Source organism: Epinephelus moara, chromosome 19 (genome assembly GCF_006386435.1).
Source record: "Epinephelus moara isolate mb chromosome 19, YSFRI_EMoa_1.0, whole genome shotgun sequence".
Taxonomy (NCBI): Eukaryota; Metazoa; Chordata; class Actinopteri; order Perciformes; family Serranidae; genus Epinephelus; species Epinephelus moara.
The window spans coordinates 13,413,239-13,439,322 of record NC_065524.1 but is presented as its reverse complement, the minus strand read 5'-3'; the positions used below and the strand labels follow the sequence as shown (position 1 = coordinate 13,439,322).

Genomic DNA, 26,084 nt, shown 5'->3' with positions numbered 1-26,084 from the left:
TTTTTTCTGCATCTTAACCCAGGGCATACAATCTGCAATAAATCAAAATTACGACCTGATGAAAATTAGGAGACTGAAGCTCCAATTAGAAATTTCCCTGATTCAAGTCATTTAATATTGTGTGTGTGTTGATACAAGTGTGTCCAATATAGCATTAAGGCATACACAAAATTAGTCAAGCTGATCCAATTTAGACGATAAGTCTGGCAGCTGAGTAAGTCTGCATGAAGAAAATATGGCCTGCATCACAGCTTTACTTTAATGATTCTCTATAACTTTTCATACAGTGCTCTACTTTATTTTTTTTAATAATATTTTTGAAGTAGTTTCGGTCTGTAAATGTTTGCAGAAGAGGGTTTGGACAGGATTTAGACAGCTACTCTGAAGCAACCACCGGCATGGATATCTCATTAAAACCACTGGCAGCAGTTTATTTGTCTGTGACAGGACGTGTTCACTTGTTTGCAAAAATGTGCATTAGGAATGGGTTACATTATTTCAACAGAGAACAATCAGACAATTTATTTAAAAGCTGGCATACCTGCAGCGCTATGCCTTACAATAAACAAAGGTGTCAGACAAAATCAAACGCAAGCAAATGAAGCAATGCTTAAGACACAAACAAACAAACTGCCAACTGAAGCTATCCGACGTACCGACAGCAACATCAACTATTGAACGGCATCCCAAAGTAGCTCCTGCTGCAGCTCAAGATGAGGCTGCATATACATGAGACAGACAGTGTCCTGATTTTGTGCAGGTGTGAGTCATCCTACATCGAGTGGCTCAGTGTCATTTGTGCGCTGACAGAGGCGTAAGTCGGAACGTGCTGGAATAAATCTAATCTTTGGAGCTTGGAGAGAACTGAGAGGTTATCTCTACTTTTTTTTCCCACAATTCTAGACAGCAATTTGTAACAGAGCTCATTAGCACAAATAAAACTTTCAACTTGGCTTTACCGATCTAATCCAAAGCTGTTCTTTGGCTGAAGTGAAAAAGCTCATGCAATTTGCTTGCAGCTGTAGCAGGAAGAAAACAACCAATATTGTTTGTTTCATTAAGGTCAGTCGGGCAGTTTTAACGATTGAGAGGATTTAGTGGTGAGGTGAGACAATTAAGCCACAGAACCATGTTTTACACCGGATTATCTACATGCTTCCTCGACATAAATCTATTTTGCTGATTTCATTATATTTCCCGAACCAGACAGTCGTAAAATGCAATGCCAGTTTTCACCATAAATATAAGCTGCAGGTACTTTAATATTTTCAAAGACCTAAACACATTATTTCTTACTGAGGCATGGATTTTGATGGCAATGCTTTTCACAATCAGAGAGTTAATGACTACATTTTATATGTTCTAAATGGGCAATCATTTCCTTTTGTGTATTTGCTGCAGAGCTATATGCAATAGCCTTGGAGTTATAATTGGCAATGGTTGAAAAATCCATTTGGTTTTCATCTCATGCACCATATGAGCCTTCTATACATTGGAAATTTAATGTCTCTCTAAATGAGCATCATTGCAGCTTGAAGACATAATAAAATAGGAGCATGAGGGCATAACTCCAAACAAACCAATACATCAATAAAAACAAACCATACATACAGCAGATTTCTAAATGCAGCAAATAAAAATATGCAATCAAGGCGATTGCTGTTTTCTAGGTGGCAGCTTTTGCCCATAGAGACGATAGATGATCAGTTTGCCGTTATCCCTCTGATGCCCTTCTTTTGTCAGCTAATCAGCATCAGATTTTAACAACAAGCTTGCTTTTCACAAAATTTTAGCAACCTGCAGGCCAGTGACGTTCCCTCATAACAAGAGCTTTAGTCAGCAACTGTCAGACAGAGCTATTCCTCTAGGCAGTAGCTAGCTCCAATCTGTGTGTGTGTGTGTGTGTGTGTGTAAGAGTTTGAGGGGAAAGACAGCAAAATCCTCCCCTCTTATGCCAGCATAACTACTACTGCTCCACCTCCCTAAGGCCCTCCGCTCTCTGGCAGTTTGACTCTCACCGAATACAACTGACAAACATGAAAAAAAACAAAAAGAACAAAAGAAAAAAAAAGAGTCCTGCATCTCATTACTATTTTATACCCATATTCATCTTTTGACAGGCAGCTCTGTTCTAAATCAACAGGGAGGAGAGAAAGAGAGGGTGAGTGGAGAAGACCAGAGAGATACAGAGAGATAGAAATACATCATAAGCAAAACGATGAGATGGTAAAGTCACAGAAGTGAAAGAGAGGAAGGACCAAGCACCCACGGGACTCCACTCAGACTGGGGAGTAACGATGGCCTGTGTTGTGCGCGGAGGAGAAACCAGCAGTCACACATTAAGGCAGAAAGTGAAGGGGTGCCCTGAGGCCCACACAACTAACCAAGGTACAATAAAAGATATAATAGGGCCCGGTGCACACAAACACTCACACACAGAACATGTACACACACAGACACACATAACTAAATCTCCTTCATTCTTTTTAGTTTTCACATTTTCTGTCAAAAATGAAAGTCGTCCTTCTTCAGAGGATGAAAAAAGTGAAAATTATATACAGTGGATAGAAAATTAATACACTCCCTTGAACAATTTTCACATTATGTTGACCTACACCTTGAAATTAAAATGCAATAAATTCATTAATTTTTCCTACTAATCTACACACACTCAGCCATTTCAAAGTGAAAAACTCATTATGAAAATCTTCTAACATTAATAAAAAATAAACAACTGCAACAACCTAAAGAGATCTGCAAAAACAACAAAATCAAAAAAAAAAGGGTTGAAGCTAGGAGTGGATATTGTTTAAAAAAAATATGCTACTTGTGTCAATACCAGTACGCTGAAAGACATACCAATAGCAATGGAGTACCTAATTTGATACCTTTTTTATCTACTCTAATCAATAACCTTCATGTGAATGGAGCCATTCAGTTGCACAAAAGGCCTCCAGATGTCACAGGTGCGTAGTACCGTAATACTCTGGATCGTTTTGGCGGTCAGACATTGCTCTCTTGCACTCTTCTTCTAATTAAAAGGATTCCACTGCATTTATAGGGCATGTTGTCCATTTGGATCAAGACAAAACAAGTCCCAACATAACATATGATATTTAAAACACTGCAACACGGCAACATGTAAAATCTTTGAAGGTGATTGTAATTATTTTCTATCCACTGTATGTGACATTTAGCCTCGGAAACACCAGACTTGGTGATGTTGTAGACCCCAGCGTGTCTGGTGCTTGCTAGATGGTGTTGTGTGCAGTCGTACCAATCATGCTGTTAAGTGAGAGATCTTGAATCCTTTTCTGGTTTGGACCCAGAGGCGCTCCACAAAATGACACTGGGGAGTAGAGCGGCGAAAGACCCGAGCTGACACAGAAGGGGAGAGAGATTATTAATTAAATTCATTTTGAAAACACGGCACACATCCGTTATTGAAACCAAGTGAATGGGGAGTAATAAATGAATACTGCTTATTCAAATGATGAATGTGATCCGCCTTTTAATAAATTACTTGACCAGAGGGAGACAGCGGAATTCAGAGGGGATGACATGTCTACTGATTCCTCGTATTGATTAGATGCCGCTCAATACAAAATAGAGATGATTCAGAGAAAATTCATTTTCATGACTGCTGCAAACTGTGATGGAGTTAATACACTCGGGGCTTGACCTATAATTGAACAGGTACAGCAGAGTGAAATGTTCTACTCTAAATAACTCATTTTAATTTATCTCTACAAGCTTGGCACGTCGTGACACAACCTCACAGTGAAAATGTAATAATTCATGTCAGTATATCAAACCTGGGCCAATCCATCTTTTCAGGATTTGTTTGAAAACACTCAGCACAGGAATGTTAAAACAACCACAAAGAAGCATCGGATTATCAATTTACTGTAGCTCGAAAGATAATTGTCAACATTTCAAAAGTCCCAAAATAGAAAGCAAGCTGTCTGAATCTACAGAGCAAATAAATTCAAACAAGACTAGAATAAGAAAATTCATCACAAAGAAGCAAAAAGCAAAAGCATGCCATCCCTGTTTAATTCAGTGCTGCAGATTTATCTTGTTTGCCCAAAATAAATTTTGGTTTTGGCTGCTCACAGGCAGACAAACCTCTCTCTGCCTCACACAGGAAGCCAACTTAAGAGAGAAATACAAAACTGTCTCCTCGACAGCAGCAAGGGAGTGCTCCATCAAAGGGAAGCAGTGCTCATCAATGATAGCTTAACTCTGTGCGCCCCCCACCTGCGCTACTCACTAAGAAGACTAAATTTAGGTCAGAGGATTATGTCGTTTAAAGTCAGTTTAAGTCACTTTACAAAGTATTCAAACTTTTAACCGTTACCTCTCCCTGCTATTTCAGCCACCACCTAAAAAAACTGTGGCTTTGCAGAATTATCTGTGTGTCTCTGTGTGTACCTTGGATTGATAGCAGCCCTGCCTGTGTGGGCTTTGAGCTCCCACAGCATGACTCTCCCATCGCTGACCATTAGCCCAGCGTTGTTTTCATTGACAGGGCAGATGACCATGCGATATGGCCGAACTGTCTTGGTGACTCGGATGGCATCACACTGAGAACGCAGGTCGTACATGAGCTCGTAGACATTCTGCTCTGGGTCTGAGGGAGAAAGAAAGTTAAGAAATCGAAGGAGATAAGGGTGGTGAAAAGGTAGGGAGAGACAGCATGAGAGGGTGGGGGAGTGGATAAAAAAGAACAGTTGTGGGAGATAAAAACGAATGCAGTGGAGTCGGAGCAAAATGGTGAACACGGAAGAAGAAAAGGGAGATAATATGGAAAAGGACACTGATTAAATGTTAATAATAAAGGGAGTAGAAGCAAAAAGAAGAAGGGAAGAGGATAATAAAAGGAGAAAGTGTGATTGAGAGGCCGGTGAAGACAATTTTTGAGTAAGCGTGAGAGAACAGAAGAGAAGCAGAGTAGAGAGATATGAGGAAGGATTTAAGGAGATAAGAAAAGAAGACAGGAAATAAGCGAATAAATGACTCACAAAAGGAAATGGTAGGAAAAAAGAAAAATGAGAAGCATGGAAGAGATAGCAAGAAGTGAGGAAGAGAGATTCTGCAACAATGGACTCCCACTGGCCTATAACACTAAGCCAAAGATAAATGAGACAGCAAGGGGCTAAATGCCCATTGGTGCATAGAGGAAGGCTACAGGCTGACTGCAGTGCAGTTTGGCTGAATAGATGATGACTGGGAGATACCACAGGAGTGAGAGTGGTTTTTACAATACAGCTAGCATGTACTGTACGAGTGTGTGTCTCTGAAGAGGTTTCATACCTGCTGCTTCCTCTGGAGTGGTAGTGGAGCGACACACTCGGAGTGTGATACACCCATTCTCATGGAGACAGTAGAGGGCATCCCGCTGAGCACAGGGAATCACCTACACAGAGAGAGAGTGAGGGAAACAAGTGACTATCTGTGTCAGTCTTTTGAAGACTTGGTGTTAAACAGCTGGTACTGATGTTTTCTCTTAGCTCTGCATCAATGTGTATGAGTGTAATTTTGTAACAAAGTACAAACACATATGTAAACAAAAGATGAATCAAGCTATAAGCCCTTATGTCAGTTTGAAAAAGACTAGTAGACTTTTATTTGTTGCTCATCACACATAATTACAATTAGAGTTGCAACCATTGACTGTATAATAAAGATGGATGACATGACAGCTCCGCAAAAGGGAAGCCAAAACACCTCAATTGCCCCCTGGTGGCTGGCTGCAGTATAGGTCATAAACCCTGCCCCCTTAATGTTAGTGGATGGTACATGGGCCACATTTTTCCCAACAATACTTTCTGTTATTTTAGGTAATTCTTATTTATCACACTGTTCATTTATCTGATATGTTTGGTTTTATTTTGTTATTTGATGCTACAATAAGGGGGTCTGACATCATGACTGACAGCTGTGTATACCAATTAGTACTCGATACCACGGCTTCACTTTCTGATCTCTGCTGTGCAAACTCTGGCTCCAAAAGCACAAGATGGCAGCATCTGTATTCAGGATGTTTTGGTCTCATTTTTGTACAGTAAAATGAAGCAGAGACGCATTGTTCATCTTAATATACAATCTATGGCTGCGACTAACACCTATTTTGATCATTGATTAATCTTCTGATTATCTGTTTTAAACGATAATTTAATTGTTCGGTGAGAACTTCCCAATGCCCAAGGTGACATATTCATACTGCATCTTTTGTCCAACAAACAGTCCAAAACCAGAAGAGATTAAATTTCCAGTAAGGATATAAAAAATGCTCAAAATGGAGAAGCTGGGTCCTGGGAACCTTTGGTAATTTAACTTGAAAAGTTGACTTTTTATTGTTGACGACTAATCAATTAAGTGTTTCAGCTTTAGACAGAATAAAAAACAATATTATTCATTATGCGCGCGTGATAATGAAAGTATTCTGGCTCAGTGCACTCTCAATGGATGAAACAAGCATAGGGCATCCATTCTGAGATGCCTGTGTGTACAAGATCGATTACACTGAGCAACATTATTAAGGTGAAAAAAGTTCAGTATATTATCAGATTTCAGTGAAACAGATTTTGAGTTAAAGAGGGAGTTGCAGCGTATAGTTTTATTGATTATATGGCATTTTCCGTTTATCATTTTTTAATCTTAAGCATTTATGAGAATTATTCTGTGTTTCTTTTTTAACTAATCATTTTAAATCCCGATCGGCACCCCATAACTGCATTAGATGTACAGCCACTGACTGTGTACCTGATTAATTGGCAACTCTGTGTACACTGTGTATGTGCCAAGTCTGACCATGTGTAGTATAAATGTATCTATATTTCCCTGTCTTTCCTTGGCTCTTGGAGCTTCTACACTCCATCCTGGACTTTTGCTGAAGCCGTGTCATCAGTCATGCAAATTGGCTGTGTGACAAGCACTTTATAACACTTAGAGAAGGGAGGCGTTGGCTGGACAGAGCCTGGGCGGCTGAGTAATACCCCCCCCTACTGCTGCTCTGTGACTTTAGGACTTACTCCTTGACTACAAAGACTTGTTCTCCACCTTTGTTCTGTTTAACCATGGATACATTTATTAGAACAAGATCACTGACAACCCAAAATAAGTATGATTTATGGAAGTTCAATAAAATATAGAACAGACCACAATTATACATGCACGGAAAATGTCAACTGACTGTAGTCATAAACTGAGGAACATTTCACTGGTCCATGCATGTGCATACAGGCACATTTCAAGGTTATATATATATATTCAAAGGGCATATCATGGTTCAAATAGAGTAGAAACACCACTGTGAAAATCATGAGAACTACTCAGTGTAATGACAAGCCTCCACAATGGTCATTCGTTCACAGACAGACACAGAGCTGGGAGTGAGAGCAGAGTGAACAGAGCGGCATTAAGAGACAGTTTCTGTTCCATTACTGGCTCTGCAGCCGTGACAAATCCTCTATCTAATACCCCCACAGCATTCATCAATTTCCAATTAGAAATCCAGACTCCAAAAGAAGGGAATTGGCACCTAAAGGTCAACGGTGCTGCTGAAAGTGACGACAGAAAGGAACAATAAGTCACACAATATGTAGGCTGGTGAGATTTCTTTGCTGTAGCTAAGGACTGCACAGCTCTGTTGTGCAGTCGTAAGACCTTGATGAGGTGAGTGCTGAGAGGGAGGAAGAAAAGTAGAGAACTTTATCATTCCCGGCAGGGGGAATTGGCTTCCTGGAAGAATCATCCATATAAAAAGTAGAATTACCGCCTTGTGGTTATAAACCCTCACCTACCTGTCTAACAGTTTACATTCATGTCTGTCAGGACTCGTATAATAAAAGTATTGAAGACTTTAATTTAAAGAAAATTATGACTATATTAACATGTACAATTCCACAGAATAATTTCAAGTGAGAAACATGCTGTCCTTACTGAGAGACTACATTTACATAGTAGTAGAGAGGACTGAGAGAGCTTTGTCATATGGTGCAACAACAATCACCCAAAGTTCAATATCAGCAAAACCAATGAGCTTGTGGTGAAGAACCAGAGGAACAGCACAGAACACAGTTGTAGCCATGATAGTTGACAATACTTCCAATATGGCTGTTTTTGCGAAGACACTACAAATTCTAAAACATGGATGCTTCACACATATCTTCAACAAAGCAGCGCAGAAGATCTATAAATTCAGCACAGTTTAAAGGTGGACACCCAAGATTAGTGTCACCAATTCAGCATCTGACTAAAATACTACGTTGATGTTGAATAAAAAAGAACATTATAATGTCACAGTGAAATTGACTAAGGACTAAGGTAACAATACTCATGTTAGCTGAGGCGAGCTAGCTTTACATTCATGAGGATAGGCCAGTATGAAATTACTATGATTTCAAAAGCATTGCATATATCCCAGCAGAACAGATGAGAGAAACGTATACATTCCTTTATTTACGGTGCTACATTTTCAATAAAGACAGAAACCGTCTTCTTCTTCTGGTGGCAGCCCAACTCTAGGCTTCCTGTAACAATAGCTCTTACAGGTACATCAAGTGTGTGTGCGTGGGATCACACTGTAAGTGACCAATCACAAGAGGGCTAGCACCTCCCTTGGTTTGATTGATTCGTGCGTACAAATCTTTGAGAGCAGAAATGAACCTGTAGGAGTGTGTATGCCAGCCAGCACTCGCCAAGGAGACACTCTTGCGCGCCTGATGGCTCTGTGCTCTTGCTACATTCCCTCTCCTGATGTTTTGTTTCTCGCTCGCAGCTATCTGTACAACTCTCAGCTGTTGAATTGGTGCACGAGTGCTTATATCGTGCAAGTGTTCATCCTTGAGTCCAAATGGATGTTCATGCCAAATCTGAAGAAATTCCCTCCAGGCGTTCCTTAGATATCGCTTTCCCAATACAACATACTCATGGACAGGAGGACATTAAAACAAATTGACTCTGACTACAGCTGTCACCTGCACTGAGGCCTAAAATTTCAAGTTTTTGTGGAGCCCTTCAATTAGTGCAATAAATGTAGAGACTGCACTGGGTTTGTTTGAGTGGAGGGAAAGATGGAGCATGTTAGAGCAAGACAGAGCAGCTAACCTTCATTTATCTCACCCAGACAAATCTAGATGTCAGTGCAAACATTTTGTCTTAATATGTACTTTCCAAATGTGAGCGGAAATGTCTCTCCATCACACGCCAACCTGTTCCAAAAAAGGACAGAGAGCTGACAGAATTCTGACCTTGAAAAATTCATGCAATTTTAAATTTAGCCACCTTCTTTCCACCAAAAAACTAGGTGAACTCTTTTCAGGTTTGAGATTTAGACAAACTTTGATTCCGTCAAGCTTCACAGAGTTCCCTATTTCACAGGTTTTGCTCTAAATGTATGCCGGTCTCACCTGAATAAACGGCACCCCAGAGCGCTCAATGGCCACCACACCCACTGTCTGACTAAGCTCCAGATCCAGGATGAGGATCTCTCGGGGATAAAGCAGCAGCATGTGGTTCCTCTTGGATGGCAGGTAGGACAGCTGCAGACAGTCGTTCAACGTCACCGCCTCCGCACTACAGCGCCACAAAGAAGAGGAAGGACAGGAATGCACACAGAGTAGAAAAAGGAAATGAATATCAATGTCAGGATTTGAACTTGAATATTTTTGGCATGTGCCCAAAAAAAAAAGCCAGGGCACATTTATTTATTTATTCATTGATAAATTCATGTATTCCTACATTTGCCCACTGTTTGCATATTGTTTTAAACTCAATACACTGCAAAGTAGACATGTCTGAAGATGCAAAATCTACATTTTAATGACTAGAAATGAAGCTCTAGTTTACAGAATGTATTGGAATCATATTCAGCAGACACATCACCAAAGATATAATAAGACTCTGCTGTAACAACACACACATATGAAATATGCAAATACACCAATGTGATGATGGATGAGGAGGTCTTAAAACAAGTTTAATAAAAACTGTCTCATTTCTAAGATCAACTTGATCTTTATTCATGTCTTCCCATACAGAAGGCTGAATAAATTAGTTATTACTGGTGTGGCCTCTGTGAGTCAAAAGCAAATGAGGGAGAACTTAAAAGTGAATTTGGCCTAATGATGGGAGGCTGATGAATTAAGCAGCTATTGGCAGCGTCAGACAAAAATCCCTTCCATTATTCTGAGTGTGCTAAAAATGTACAACTAAGTTTGTTTGCTTCAAGTTCTTTCATGTGTGTTTAAATTAATTACAAACACTATAATCCATGGCAGCAGCCAGGTTAGATCTCTCCACATGACAACAAAGCAGTCACAAATACCTAGCGGTTCCATCAGGAAGAAACCGAGGGCTGATTTTCACAGAATTTATGAGCAGACCCATGACCATATCTCATTCCTACAGCTTCATCCCATTAGGTCACCGTGAAATCAAATAAAGGGGAGACAAACTTTATAACACAATGGAGATCATTATCGTCTTGGGGAAAGCGCAACAGATAAAATGGACCCTATGGGGGAACCTTTAGGAGCTGCTGAGCTAAATCACAGTTACCAGCTTACTGAAGTCAGGCGAGGCAGAGATAGAGGCTGAACTGTCTGAGTCACCAAAGGCAAAACATCAGAAAGAAACAGTGAAAGAGAATTCTGTGTCTTAGATGCAAAAGAAAGAAAGCGACGGAGCTTCAGAGAGAAAAAGGGAAAAACAGAAGAAAAAGAAGAAAAAGTCCTGTAACCTCAAACCCTCACAAAATATTCAGCTGTACAATCTCCAAAACATCACTCGTTCCTTACATCTCTCTTTCTCTTTGCTGTGAATTAGGCATGAAGGTTGCAGCCATCTGTGCATAATGCATAGTTATACATTGCTTCGTACACATATGTGCACACACACAAAGTGTGAATCGGACAAAGTGTATTTGATAGCACAGGAAGCATCAGAGGACTGAGGTTTTTGCAGAACTTCCAATCTCCTATTGTTTAATCATGTTGAATAAACATAAATGACCCAGAGGATATTAAAATCAAATACGGTGTTTATACATTATGTAGTGACTTCAGCTTCAGCTTCAGCTTCTGATTTCTAGACAATACAGAATAAATTCACTTGAATCAACTTGATACTGGCAGGCAGGGGTGCATAAATCATGACTCTGGCTTGGATTTGCACATGAGCACCAAATGTGTGCATAATGAGGTTTTATAACTGAGGCCCACCAGACTTGGCTAAGAGGAGACCATCAGCAGCTGGAAATGGCAGTGGGGACAAAAAAAGAGATGAAACTTAACATCTTAATCTCAAAAATCAACCCAACATCCAAAAACTCAGTAAACTTTGCCTACTTCAGTTGGTCGTGCCCTTCTTGAACTCCAGATCGCTGAAAATCTGCCAACATCTCAAAAATGACATTGGAGACAGTTCCTGGCAATGAAATGAACATTCAATGCACGGGCGACAACTCTAGTGGACATTCTTGCAGTCAGCATGCCAATGGCACGCTCCCTCAAAACATGTGACATGGGTGGAACTGTGTTACGTGATAAAAATTGTGACCATCCCAGGGCACACCTGTGTAGTCATGATGCTGTTTAGTTGCTGATATGCCACACGTCAGGTGAGAGAGGTGCTCACTCACATGGATTTCAACAAATTTGTGACCAAAACGTGAGAGAAATACACTCACCAGCCACTTTATTAGGTACACCTGTTCAACTGCTCGTCAATACAAATAGTGAATCAGCCAATCACATGGCAGCAACTCAATGCATTTAGGCATGTAGACATGGTCAAGATGACCTGCTGAAGTTCAAACCGAGAACTAGAATGGGGAAGAAAGGTGATTTAAGTGACTTTGAAGGTGGCATGGTTGTTGGTGCCAGACGGGCAATGCCAGATGGTCTGAGTGTTTCAGAAACTTTCACGTACAACCATCTCTAGGGTTTACAGAGGATGGTCCGAAAAAAGGCAAAAGTGACTTGTTGAAGATGATAAAAAGGTCACAAGTACTCAAATAGCCACTCGTTACAACCAAGGTATGCAGAAGAACATCTCTGAACAAGCAATACGTCGAACCCAAGAAGCAGATGTGCTACAGCAGCTGAAGACACACCAGGTGCCACCGTATACCTTTTGAGTGCATAAAAAAGTCTTAGATTTTAAACTTAACCCCGTGAAAAATAGGAGCAATACAAAAGCGTTGCGCTTAAAGTTTTGTTCAGTGTTATTAAAGTTCTTTTAAAGTCTTTGATATTATCTATGGCCTGATTGAACCTCTATATATAGTGGCTTCATCATTATAGCCAGAGTCCATAATTACCACACTAGCTTCAAATTGCCTACACACGCACACGCACACACGCACACACGCACACACACACATACACAAGATTCACAGGAAACAATGCATGTTGTTAACAAGGTTATAATGACTTATTCACTCTTTAGTGTTAACTCTCTCAACACCATGTCAGAGGTGTATGAGATTTGTGCTAATGCAAACAGAACATCCTACTGCGGCTTCACATTAAAGGTGTTCGACTGGCGAAACACAAGTTGGCTTTTTTAAGACGCAATCACAGGAAATACAGTGTATTTGTCACTGTGGTTAGTACATTTTTATGCGAGCAAAAAACATGACCTCTGTCATTTTCTGCAGTTTCTTGTCAGCAGATTAAACTAGATCAGCTACAGTGAGCAGTTAGATGGGAGAGTTAGAGGCAACGTGATGCACACCTATAACTGCTCAACAGAGTAAACAACTTGATTGTGCCCTGCTGTGTGGAAAACTACTCTTGCTGCGTGCGGCAGGAATTGATGAAAAAATGTTGATTATTGTTTGACTGACTTCTTTATTGAAGCAACATGAGTTTGTTTGGTTACACTGCAGACAGGTTCAACAGCAGCTCTTCTGTTGAACAAACAGCTAACTAGCTGCTAAAGGAGTGTTTGCTGCCCCCTGAGACCTTTAGAATTAAACCTGACGTGCTGTTACCACGGTAACCAAGGGCGACTGAAATTTTAAGGATAAACGTTAATAAATAAACAGATAATACATATCTGACAATTCAAAAATATCAATAGTTTGTCCATGTGTGTTTGTTTATTAACAGGCGTGCTTGAGTGTGAGTGTGAAGCCAATGTCTATTACCGTGATGAAGGGGCCAAATCTCTGCTGGCTAGCAAACAGATTAATGGATGCCTGATGAGACACTAATGTTCATGATATATTACTATATTCAACATGCTTCTGATAACAGTCTGAGAGAGCAGACTCGTGTTTAAACCCCCCATCTATCAACCAAAGGCAGACAGAGCCAGAGAGGAGAGATACTGTTACACTGAACATGATAAACATCCAAAAACCGACACGCAGACAAAAGCAGACTGATGGAATACAGCATTTTCCAGAGCAATTACAAGTGGCGTGAAAGGTGAGTGAAGAAGGTGTCAAACACCAACAGAAGACACAAAGACTGAAACGGACACAATGACAGAGTCGAGAGAGAGACAGAGAATAAAGACGAGTAAGATTAATGGAGTGTTTGTTATTAGAGCTGGTTGAGTAGGTGGACAGAGGCCGGGGTGCTGCAGCTATAAATAAGCCCATCTGACAGTCACAACCGCTCAGGCAGGAAGCTGCCAGCACATCAAACAAGCCTTTGGTTCCTGATCCGCTGCAACTTTTTTGAAAAGTAATGTCTCGCACAATTTCACAAGTTTGTCACTTAATGGCATAAAAATGAGGATAGTCGATACTTCTTGTGAGCTGCAGTGTTAAAAAGATGTGGGGTCACAAAACATATTAAAGAGGCTAAATCCTTCCCTCCCTTAATGTGAGGCTCTGTACTGACTGTGGCAACAAATTTCCTGGACAAGGACAATAACAAAATCTATCCTTCTATCTTTTGGGGACTATCCCGAGACACTCATACAGAAAGAGATTTTTATTTTTTTTTAATCCTCTTATTTTTGTTTGTATCCAGGATTTGTTCTTATTTTGTTAATACCCATTGATTTCTGTGACTCAAAAACATTTTTTTCTTCTCTTCAGTCAGAGAAAATTCAAGAGAAGATTCAAGAGCACTCTTACCAAGATTACAAGACATCTTGTTGTCACAGTGCACAGATTGTTTGTCCAATGCAAGGAAACACAAGTTTAAACTCTAAATATGCATGCACATCATAGAATCAAATTCAGATTACTATATGTTTTAGAGTAATTATCATAATTGGATTATTAAATCTGTGGGCTATAGAAATACTTTTGGTCCATTTCTCCCAATAACCTGTGTTGAGTTCCTGAATGGCATTGCTGTGTTTTTGATTTTCCTGTAACTCCGGGACTGACACGAGAAAATTCCGTTTACTTAGCGTTTATTTTGATTAACCATTTGGTGCATCTGTAGTTTAGTTATCTTATTTTTCTCTGAACTGAAAATTGAGAGAACGTATAAGAGAAATTTAGGACAATGTTGCTGCATGAGGCCTCAATTTTGGAAAAAAAATGTATATATATACACGGTAGTCACAGCAAGAGAAAAAGTATATTTTGACCCCATTTGAATTACACATATAATGTCTTGATGATCTTTTAAATTGACATACACTATATGGCACAATTCAAACAGAATAACAAAATGATATGTCTCTTGCTGTTGACTACTGCAAACAATTGAAATGAGGTCAAACAGAAGACACTGGACAGGGAGGAACTTTGCCTCTCTATAAATCTGTCAAACTGCCTTAATTTATCAGCAGACCTTTAGATAGTTGACGTGACAATTTCAGCCCCAAAGAGCTATAATCTTAACCTGGTCAAATCGATCACTCTAAAATCTTGATGGAAAAAAAGCAAGCTGAACACAAAACTCTACACTAAGATGAAACGACCAAAACAGCTCTTCTATTCAAAAGGCACAAAATAAAAACATGATCCAAAATATTATTATTTTCTCACATTGGTGCCTGCTATAAAAACATAATTTCCAATAGATACCTCGGGTGTGATAAATAGTTTTGTATTTCTGTCATATCTATCTCCTCGCAAACAGACAAGCTTTCATGATTCACTTTCAACAGGTCAGTTAAGTTGCTGAAAAAATGACAAGAGCAGCACGAGTTACAGGGAGAGAAGAGGACTGTATAATTGGCATTTCAACAAACCGAGATGCGGACAGGCTGACTCAACCTGTTGAAAACTAATTCAAAACAAATGCCATGGCATTGTGTTCCCTAGACTGCATCTTTTATACACACAAACAGGACATGTTTTGTGCCTGAATATGTTGTCCAGCAGCAGAGGACATAACATCATTAACACATGCTGACAGGTGCAGATTCACTACAGGTCGAAGGGAACATAAATACACTTTGTATCTGAAGATGCCCTAAGCCTAAAATACTGTTTGACAAAATGATCACTTGAAACTGTCTGAATAAAACTCCACTGAGGTGACCCTGAGCAATGCCTTTCAATACCAGCTGCTGGAGCAGAACTTTAAGGGACCTTACTTATAATGCAGACCAGGTTGTGAGAGATTGACTGATACTTGGGCAAGAGTCTGACAGACAGATTTTTTTTTTTTTTTAAAAAAAGGTTTAAAATATGAAATAGATTCATTTAAACATTCTAAACCACAGTTTTGAAAGTTAATTCTAATTTGGTGGCTCTTACGTGGGTTTTTCATTGGTGATGAGCACTTTGACCTTGTTGAGGGCCTTCTTGGCACCAGTAGGTGCTGGAGCAGCAGCAGGGGCAGGTTTGGTGTGGGCAGGGCTTGCATGGGGGCTGGCAATGTAGACCTTCTTGCCAGCGCTGCCTGGTGGTTTGGAGTGGGTAAAGTCTGTGATAAAGACTATTCCTTCGCTGGTCAGCACTGCCAAGAAAGATAAAAAAATAAATAAAAAAAAACATTATAAAGATGCATAAGCTTGTCAGAGTGTCAGGTTTGTGTTAACAGTGCATCTGTCACTTGAGAAAATATACATTTCCCATTATCTCTGCTTTTTCAATAAAAGTACAGCATGGGAAACAAGATGTTACCAACAGTCAGCAAGACTAGAAGCCACGCCAATCTCTAAAGGTGGCACAGTGGTGAATCGTAAATTCAGTAGCTGCAGTGCAATATAGAGACGTGTATGTGTGGGCAAGAAAATGAAAAAAATGAACTGGTGAATAAACTTAGGCTGAGTCAGATTTTTTGGACAAGATGTTGTTCACCTACACGCCATGTTGGAGGGGTCAAAGGGGTCAAAAGAAAAGGAGAGGATGTTCTCAGCATAGCTCTTCTTCCACAGCTTGGTTCCTGTGTCTCCGTTCCACAGAACAATGTAGTTGGGAGGGTGGACGGCTAGCAGCAGATCACGAGACGCATCCTGATTCCATAACCACTCCAAGTCTGGCAGAGAAAGAGCAAGACAGAGAGGAGAATGTGGGAATGGAGAGAATGGAGGCGTAGTAAGTGCCAGAAGGAAAGACAGAGAATGATGGTAAGAGCATCTTAATGAAAACAAATAGCGAACAACGGAGCAACAGTTCCAAGTTTCTCCTTGGCAGTGCTGCTCAGTGCGTACATGAGGAGGGGGGTCTTGGAAGATCTCTTACCCTGGATAGGTTTGGAATGCTCCTGGATCTCACAATGGGCAGTGCCACTGACCACATCCCACACTATGATCTTCCCTGAGGCATCTCCTGAAGCCAGCCGCAGACAGTAGGGAGAACTCACGTTGTGGTAGTAGTTTTCCCTCGACCATTTCACCTACAAAACACAAAACACATGATGACTGAGTATCCTGACTGTAAACATTACAAAGTGGCATAGTTTGTGCACGGTCCAGTACAGGAGGTCTCTGCCCAGAACATCACTGCTGACCATTGGCGAGGTGAGGTGCCTGCAGAGAGCCCAAAGGATATTAAGAGACAAACAGTCTGTTCACTAGGGCTGTCCCCTGAAAGTCAAAAGCCCTTTTTACACAGAGATCGCACCACATGGCTGCAACAAAGTCCCTTCTTCATGCCGCCTTTGCATTTTTAAACAGAACAGCGTGATATTCCCACCTTCAAGAGGTAGCATAAAAGGGGCTAAAGATTTAAGACCCCTTGGTAGTCTGGGATTCTTTAAGGTGAACAGTCTTTTTTGGTGGGGGGTTGTCAGTGTGCAGTGTACTTCTGGGGACATTTCGGCCCCCAGAAGTCAGCAAAGTCAACACTCCTCACTTTCAAGCTGCTCAAGGTAAAATCATTACACGACGTCAATTCGTCCAGCCCGCTCGATAAAGATGTCTGCGACAGGTAGAGACAGCTGCGGACCCAGACCCAGGGTGAGTCTGAGTGAAATGGAGGCAGCTGCCTGGAGGAAGAGAGGCTTTGCCTGGCCAGGTTCCGAGATAACGTTACCTACTACGGAGAAGATCTCTATCCTCCACTTAAAAGTCGAGGAGGATCATCACTGCAACATAATACAATACAGTATTTGCCTTTAGTTTGATATCTAACGTCGACAAAAACTACTGTAGCACGTTTCCGACCCCTCTTTAGCGTAGTTAGCACACATTAACTTGGAGGGCTAACTTGGCTTGGCGTGGAGGGATAACTTGGCTCGCAGTCACCCTGAACGTCCTGCCAAACCCCGTTTAAAAAACTGGCAGTTCAATAAAGTGCTGCTTGATAGTCTGTATGAGAAAAGGAACGAATAGTCAAATGTTCGCATTAAACAGCCAAATCCATTTCAACTGACAAAATTCTGAGTTGGGCACAGTCCTACTGTTCACACTGCTGCAGTCTGGCAGGCTAAGCACAAGTTCAGCTGCTGTACCAAGAGACTTCAGAGGGATTGTTTTGCTGAGGCTGTAAGACTGCTCCACTCATCCTCTGTACTCCACCATTAAAAATAGTTGTTTTATTTTCCCTGTGTCGCACAAAGGGACAACTTGCATTTCGTTGTGCAACCCTGTGTTGTTGAATTACAATGAATAAACCTTGAGTATCTGGCAGTCGCTATGGAAACATTGCACGACTTTCACATCTTGCCATCTGAAACAGAAGAAAACTGGAGAAAAAAAGATGCAGAGCCAACAGGAAACACACGACACTGAAATGCAGCCAATGCAGGCTCTATACTTAAGACAAATGATTCTATGAACAAGCTGGTGTTTAAATAATTGATTATGTATGTGTATTTGTTCCCGAATAGACACACTCTTTATTGTGGCTACTTCTTTCTTTTCTTTTTATTCTATTCAGCTAGCTTTCTTGTGTGGCGCTGGGTGGTGAGGGATGGCATGCTGCTGTGGCTGTGGTGCTTTACAAGATTAAAGTGTGCTTTGGAGTGAGGAATGAAAGCTTCGGATTGAGCCCAGGCACTGATAATCACCGCAGAATTTATTGGCCATTATTTACCCTTCTACAAAACACACAAACATATCTATATATACACACACATACGCTAACGCACATGCACAATAGGACTATCCGTCAATGCAGAAGCAACCTTTATCAGTGTAGCTGGTGTTGGCTTACACAGCTGAATGTGTCTGCCAGGGAGGGATGAAAACAACTTAGCTCAAGGTTACAAAATGCTAACATCAATAGTGGGTGATGAAACATTACTCAATCAGCAGGTTTGAGTTTGTGGTTCACCTGGGAAGCAAACAGTCTGCACGAAACTGGCAGGTATGCAAAGGACATAGAGTGACAAACAGTAGGTGCATTGCTAAAAATACTTCACATACGCTGGCTTGTAAGTTTAAAGAGGGAGTTAGAGTTTACTGGTATCATGCAATACACAGTAATATTTGCTTACTTAAACATTTGCACGTTTACATTATTGTCAATAAAATATATAGTGCCAATGTCTTTATTTTTAAACCTAATCACCTTTTTTGCCATTATCTGTCAAACTAATTGTCTTTCATTGTTAGAGAATAAGTAGATTTTTTCATCACAAACATTTCCTGTTCTATATCTAACCATTATTTGGGTGGTTTCTTGTAATGGCCTTCCTTCCGGCCTTGAGCAGGATTCTGACCAAGTAATTATCTTCCAGGTATAAAAAAGAACACTTCTTGGAGATTACACATCCTAGTACCGCATTCAATATTGAATTCACTCTATCCTAGAATGGATCTATTTTTGGGGCCACTCCAGCAGATAAGTGCATGATTTGCATCTATGATCACACTGCCTTCAGCATGCCTGTTGCCTTAAAAGTTGCTTGCTTTTTATGTAAGGTGTAATAAAAGAATTAGATTTTTCCAATTAATTTCTCTCCATTTATGCAAATTTTTAGATGCCCGCAGTGCTACATGATGATAAGATTCTTCTTCTGAAATCATGATGAAAGACTTGTGTTTTTGCTTCCAAGAATCAGGAGAAATAAAAAAGTTAAAGTGTTTTTGCTTCCAAGAATCAGGAGAAATAAAAAAGTTAAAAGGAAGTGAAACAACATAGTTTCTTTATCAAATGTATTACTGTTTACTTTAATCAGACCAAACCGTCGCATTAATTCTTTAACTTAAAAACAAAATAATCCACACTAAGTAGACAGTAATTTCTCTGTGGCCTTTTTATTCTTACAGACTTATTTATAAACAAGTATCATATTCTATTTTGCAGTCTGCGGAGCACAGCTGCAAACATTAGTCAATTCATTGATTAGTCATTCAAAAGAAAATTACTTGGCACCAGTTTTTTTGGCAATTTATTGATTGTTCCACCCATTTATTTACGCAAACATGCCAAACATTTCCTATTTCAGCTTCTCAAATGGGAAAATTTGCTTTTCGTGTTTCTTTGACAGTCAATGAGATTCCTTTTAGTTTGGATGGTTAGAAATCATTTTGGGCTGTGGGAGATTGTGGTGGCATTTTTCACAAGTTTTGACATTTTAAAGACTAAAAAAATAAGATTTTAATTAAGAAAATAACAACAGAGCAATCAAAAAAATGAAAATAGTCGCAGCCCTACTATGAGACATAAACAATCAACCGGATGTAAAACAAGTTGACTTAGGACACTCACCTTGACCACATTGGCTTTGTGCCTCTCCAACACCTGGATAGTCTGAGCAGTCTTTGGATCGATGATGAGAATACTGGAGTGACATCCCTGAGCTATCAGCCCCTGCCAACCCCTACAGTAAATGACAGCCAGAGAGAATGATAGCGTGAGGAGGATAACAGATAAAGAGGAAAGTGAACGATGAGACAAGTGTGAGGGAGCAGAAAGTTCTTTCCACTTCGGATTAAAAGAGATGGTTTGTAAGTGGGACATTGAGACCACATAAAGCACATTTTGACATGTGAATTTCACATTTTATTTTACGAGCCAACATCAGTGATCATCGATCTACTCCATGTCTACATCTATCTTCATCTTTCATTGAGCATACAACGTCTGCATGCATCTTGGCCAGAAGAAATCCAGACTGCACAAAAATCACAACTCAATTCCACATCAAAATTTACAACTGAAATATAAACTGAAGCGTTTTTTTGTAAACACAGATTTTCAATTAGTTACTCCTGATCCAACAGGGTGATACAACTCACAGTCAGCTTTAGGAAGTGTGTAACTGCAAACCAAAACAGGGGAATATTGGCAGGGGAAAAATAAAGAGTAGCTGTCAAATAAAGACTGCACTAACAAATATAATAACTTATCTAACACATAAGTAACATGCTGTCTGTTTGAGGTAAATAATACGCAGAATGTTTAAACTCACGCAGTGAAGTCTTGGATATCCGATTATCAATCATTGCAAAATGTAATAAATGAATGACTGCCAGCTTCCTGGACGTTAGGTGGAATTAAACTTGACAATTGTCCAACCATTGTTGAAAATAGTCATATTTCTATTTATCACAGACCAGGCAATGCATTAACTTAAAGTAGGTAACGTTGCAGCTCTAGTCTCTGCAGGACTATTATGGGAAGAAAAGGGTTAATGAACATCAGGCCCAGCCAACTGTCACATCACATCACATCACATCACATGACACAAGACACCAAATATGTTTCTTTGTTTTGTTGAGACAAATCTACATTAACAGCATCAATTGTCGCCGCCATCTTTCAGGCAGCAATGAAAGAGAACAATATAATAAAACGCGGACACAATGCAACATAAACATCGTCTGTCATTCGTGTATAGACTGACGATAAATAAACAAGCTACAAAATGATGCTAACGGCAGAGGTGCAGTACTCACCAATCTACTGCGGTTTTATTCTGCAAATTGAGAGTGCCAGTCAAAGTCCGAGCCGCGAGCTTGATGTTAACAGTGTACGGAATCATTATTGTTGGTCGGTATTTATGCTACATTAACATTTGTTGACGAAAAGCTGCTACAGTTATTTAGCTTCGGTGATACGGCTCTGTGGACAATTCTAACAGGAAGTAAAACGGTGCTTGTAAATGGGACGCCGTGTGGGAACAAAACCTAGCGAAATAAGGTTCCACAAACGAAGCTCCACATCTTTTAACAGATGCTGCACACGTTTTATTTCCTTTTGTTTTTTTAGAAGACACCTGAAAATAAAGGGTTATCATATCATTTTATATGAATTTAATATTTCTTTAACACTCATTAGTGCCATAACAGTTTGACCACTGTAAAAGTAAAAAATGGTATTGGATTTTGATATTTTGCTGTGCTTGTTTTTGGTAATATAGACTTCAATAAGGGACGAGAGAGTACACATATATTCTTATTTAAGATCTTGGGAACTGTTATTGTTCCATCCTTAAAGGTCCATTGTTTAAGATTTAGGAGGGTATACTAACAGAAATGGAATATAATCTAACTTTGGAGTATACTATGCTGACCAGTATGGAGGACCAGAACTGTCAGAACTAAAAATAAATATATAAATAAATAAACAAGTCAATAAATAAATTTATATGCCATTAAATAGCACTAAAAATGCATAAAAAATAAATTTAGGCATTAATTAACTAATAAAATGCGTGTTTTCTTTTTACATGTACATTCCCTCACACATTCTTTGTACATTTACATTCCTACATACATTTTAACATTTACATTCCTTCACTCATTCTTTATACATTTACACTTCTTCATACATTTACACTCCTTCACACATTCTTTGTACATTTACATTCCTTCAGACATTTAATACAATTTATACATTTACATTCCTTCCTGAATTCTTTTCACATTTACATTTCTTCATGCATGCAGAAAGGCATGAAGAAATGTAAATGCAAATGAGGGGGCTGTCCAAAGTGTGTCATGGGGGTGACACACTTTGGACAGCCCCAAAGTTTTGGGAGTTCCAGTCCAACATAGACGAGGTCCTCGTCCATGGAGATCACTATATTGCACCATCATGTTTCTAAAATGGCCCAGATTGAACAAACCAAACACTGGCTCTAGATAGGGCCATTCACATTTTTGCATTGGCCACCATAGTTATTAGCCCCACCATGAGGAAAGCGTCGAAGAAACTTAAAAAAAAATTTCAAATCAACATAAAACTGCTTTATTCAGTAATTTTACTGGTTTGAATAACCAGGTTTGTTTATTTTGTAGAGGGGGAGACCTCTGCAGATAATTTAGTAATTTAGTAAAACCTTCAGAACCTCTTCTCATCTTAAGTTATCTGACAAAAAAAGCTAGCTTACATTAGCAGGTGCTGGATAGCGGCTTGTCTCCAATATGCCAAACAGCATTGGAGAAACACTGATTTGTAATGTGAAAGTGCTTTATTCTGTGTTTTAGTTTATTCAGTGATTTCTTCAGTTTTAGATCAAAACTCTTGGTCCTTTTGTTTAAGACGGGTAGAGACTTCTGTGGACAATTCGGCTCATGGTAAAAAACCTCCTGAGCAATGAATGCTGAAGAAATTCTAACTAGGAGACGTTTCAGCTGGTCGCAATCTGCAGTCCTCACCACTAAATCACCCAAATCTTACACACTAGGCCTTTAAGCAATGTTTGATTTTTCTTTGAGTCAGTTTGGTTTAAATTAAATGTCTCCAATTAAATCCAAAATATATACATAAAATAAATTTGTTATTTGAAGTATCATCTAAGCCATTTCATTCTCAAACTACAGCTTAATGTCTTTGAATCCTGAAAAAAAAGGTTTTCTATCACCAGAAATGAGTCATTGACTCAATTAGTGTGGTTTATCACATCATTTGAAATGGAGTTATGGCTTGGTAACTGTTTAAAAACCTCTAATTATAACCAATTGCCCCAGCAGCTAGCCATCATTATAATTTGCCCCCTGTGTGATTGCCATCAGACACTGATGATCTTATGCCCACTGGGTTCATTGGAGTCTGAAATACTGGAGAGACCACACATGGTTCAGAGAGGCTATGCTGCAAGGAGCACTGTCCCGCAGGAGGGTGATGATGTCATACTCTGATCTGATGGGCTTGCAAGCAGCACACAAGGGAGAGCAGCGAATAGCTTTAGGCCACCACAGCTGTGCAACTTAAATATAATAAATGTTGGCACTTCAAACCGTCCGAATCTTGCTGGCTTTTGTTTCATGGCACTTCCACCCTGCAGTGACACAAGCTGGCACACTGGTTGATATTGTGAAACAGACAGTCATGTCTCTGGGGGACGAACACCTGTCCTGGATGATTTTTGATGAAATTCTTTCATCTCCTGCACAGCCTGTATCACACATATTCAAACTTATTGCTGCAGTCAGATTTTGAGTTCTGTCATGCATAACTCCCACTATTAAACAGCAAAAATAGGTCATGTTCCTAGATAATGGCAGACTGACAGTCTGGAAGAAGTTAGCCTTCAAGTTCGAGATTTTCTCTTCTGGTAAATTGAGGAGGAGCTTGCAGTGCAACACAATGGAAATATAGAGTCACATAAGACGTGTCCTAATGAGGAACCGAAAGTGCAGAAAAATAAATAAATCAGAATATGGGCAAAGAGTTTTTCTGTCATAACTGAGTGCCTTTCATGAAGAGTTTTCATTAACTGGTAGATAACAGCATTTGACTGATGAAAACTAAAGATGGCCTTTAAGAGAGATATATCTTCTTTCCCCCCACTGACTGTGACTTATTGAACAAGACAAGCACCCACAGTGCTAACAATGAAGCACATTTCTCTCATTTGTAGAGGCATTGTAGTAGAGACCCTGACATGGGAGGTGAAAAAATATGTTATAGAGTCAAAAGCTTTTACAATCAGAAAACGTTCAGGTTAACAGTTTCTTCACTCATGGTTCACTGGTTGCAAATGCAGCACTGATAATGGTGTTTTTCATTATATAACAGAATGAGAAAAGTTGTTATTTCAGGCTGTGTTGCCGTGGGGGCTGTCACAGAACATACACACATTAACTACATTTACAATCTGTATTATGGAGTGAAATCACCAAAGTAAACTGAACTGTTAATTTTTACATATTTAACTTTTCAAAATGATTCTCATGCTCATGTTGTGAGCTAAGTCCAGTATATAGACCCAGGTACAGAGGAAAAAAATTCTGATCATCTTATACTGCCTTTGTGGCAGACGGAACAAATGAACATGTTTGATGTCTGGTTATTGGATTTTTTTTTAAGAATTCCCTGCAGCTCTTTTCTGATTTGCATGTTAATTGTCAGTCGATTGACTCAAGATTGCATCTCACCTCTGTCAACATTATCTGCCGGTCATGGTTTTCTGCACATTCAATGTACACACACAGACTCTGTCCCATTCATCATAATTACGGCAGGCCTGCTGTTGAACACCACTGAGCTGATACAGAGTTACAGTTTGATACTATTTCTCACTCTTCCCTGAGGCACACATCTTTGAAACTTTAGTCAGATGTATATCTGTTTTCCACATCAAGATTACCAAAGATGTGGCTCTCATTTTGACAGGTAATGACTCAAACACATTGTTGATAAATGTGATACAACCTGCTGCAGCTTCAACAGCGGCATACTAAATCTCTTTCAGCAATTTAAAAGTACAGTGTTTCGGGCATTTTATCTTCAGTTATATAAAATGAAGAAGAGGTATTCTGTCAAAATGTAAATATTTAGAGACATTATGGTAAAAATATTTGCATGAAAGATATTTAATTAAGATGGAATATGAGAGAACATCATCTAATGGATCTAACTTATGCATTTCCACATTTTTTTTTTTTTTAACTGATACATTTGGCAGTATGGATGAAAGACTTAAAACAAGTCTATAGGAATATATTTTTTCAATACTTGTTTGATGAAAACAAAACCTTTCTTTCTTTGCCAGTGGGTGCAGTGAAAAATAAAATTCATATTGATCCTCTCATCTGAATGCATGAGACCACTACCATATTTCCAAAAATGTCAGAGTGCCCATTTAAGACTGATGGGTCTGGGTTGTCCTGGTCAGCTATTGGTCTGAAAACATATACGGCAAACATGACATCTGTGGTTCAGCTCTGTCTGAGGACCAATGTCAGCCCATGTTTTGTGTCACTTTTTACTATTTTCTATCCATTATTTACGTCAAACTAACTCTTCCGGGCTTCTATTATAGAGCATTCCTTGAGGGACATCAGTCTACTGTTTAAGTGTAGCTGTCAGTGTAGCTACCTTGTTCAGACTCTGAGCCTGATTTACACTTGATTATGATAACTTAATTCAACTCACTATTTGTAGCAGTCTGTTACATCTTGACATCAACATACATTACATATCATATTTGATTTTATTTCAACAGTTCTATGCAAGGTTTGTTTTAAAGGAATATTTCACTCCCTAAATGACCATTTTTATTTCAGTTACCCACCCCATGTTACCTTGAATTTGTGAAAGAAAAAAAACAAAACAAAACAGTTTTTTTGCATGTATCCATGGTGACGAAATATCCCAAAACAGAAAATTCTTGATGAATTAGTCCATACCCATTGAGTGCACAGTTGCCCACGTACAGCTTCACATGGTGTGTGTTTGGGATACAGGTCATAGGAAATTGCAGGTTAAATAGTCAACTGAAGCCATTAAGAAGAGCAATGTATTCAGACAGAGTTTTTGTGAATTTGATAGTACGATTGCTTTATTGAAAGTACAGTAGTACCATTGCCAATAG

General features: G+C 39.4%; 1 protein-coding gene across 2 annotated transcripts in view; it reads right to left on the bottom strand.

Moving 5' to 3' along the window:
• wdr11 (WD repeat domain 11) overlaps nucleotides 1-21,415 on the bottom strand; it is a 62,270-nt gene extending 40,855 nt beyond the window's left edge. For both annotated transcript variants that reach the window (XM_050070508.1, XM_050070509.1), the window contains exons 1-9: nucleotides 21,220-21,415; nucleotides 20,030-20,141; nucleotides 16,616-16,769; nucleotides 16,236-16,409; nucleotides 15,686-15,887; nucleotides 9,417-9,582; nucleotides 5,317-5,419; nucleotides 4,435-4,633; nucleotides 3,278-3,378 (exon numbers count right to left, since the gene is read on the bottom strand). In XM_050070508.1, the coding sequence (XP_049926465.1) occupies nucleotides 3,278-3,378; nucleotides 4,435-4,633; nucleotides 5,317-5,419; nucleotides 9,417-9,582; nucleotides 15,686-15,887; nucleotides 16,236-16,409; nucleotides 16,616-16,769; nucleotides 20,030-20,141; nucleotides 21,220-21,305 (1,297 nt within the window). In that variant the 5' untranslated portion in view covers nucleotides 21,306-21,415. The remainder of the gene's footprint in view (nucleotides 1-3,277; nucleotides 3,379-4,434; nucleotides 4,634-5,316; nucleotides 5,420-9,416; nucleotides 9,583-15,685; nucleotides 15,888-16,235; nucleotides 16,410-16,615; nucleotides 16,770-20,029; nucleotides 20,142-21,219) is intronic.
• Nucleotides 21,416-26,084: the final 4,669 nt, after the last annotated feature.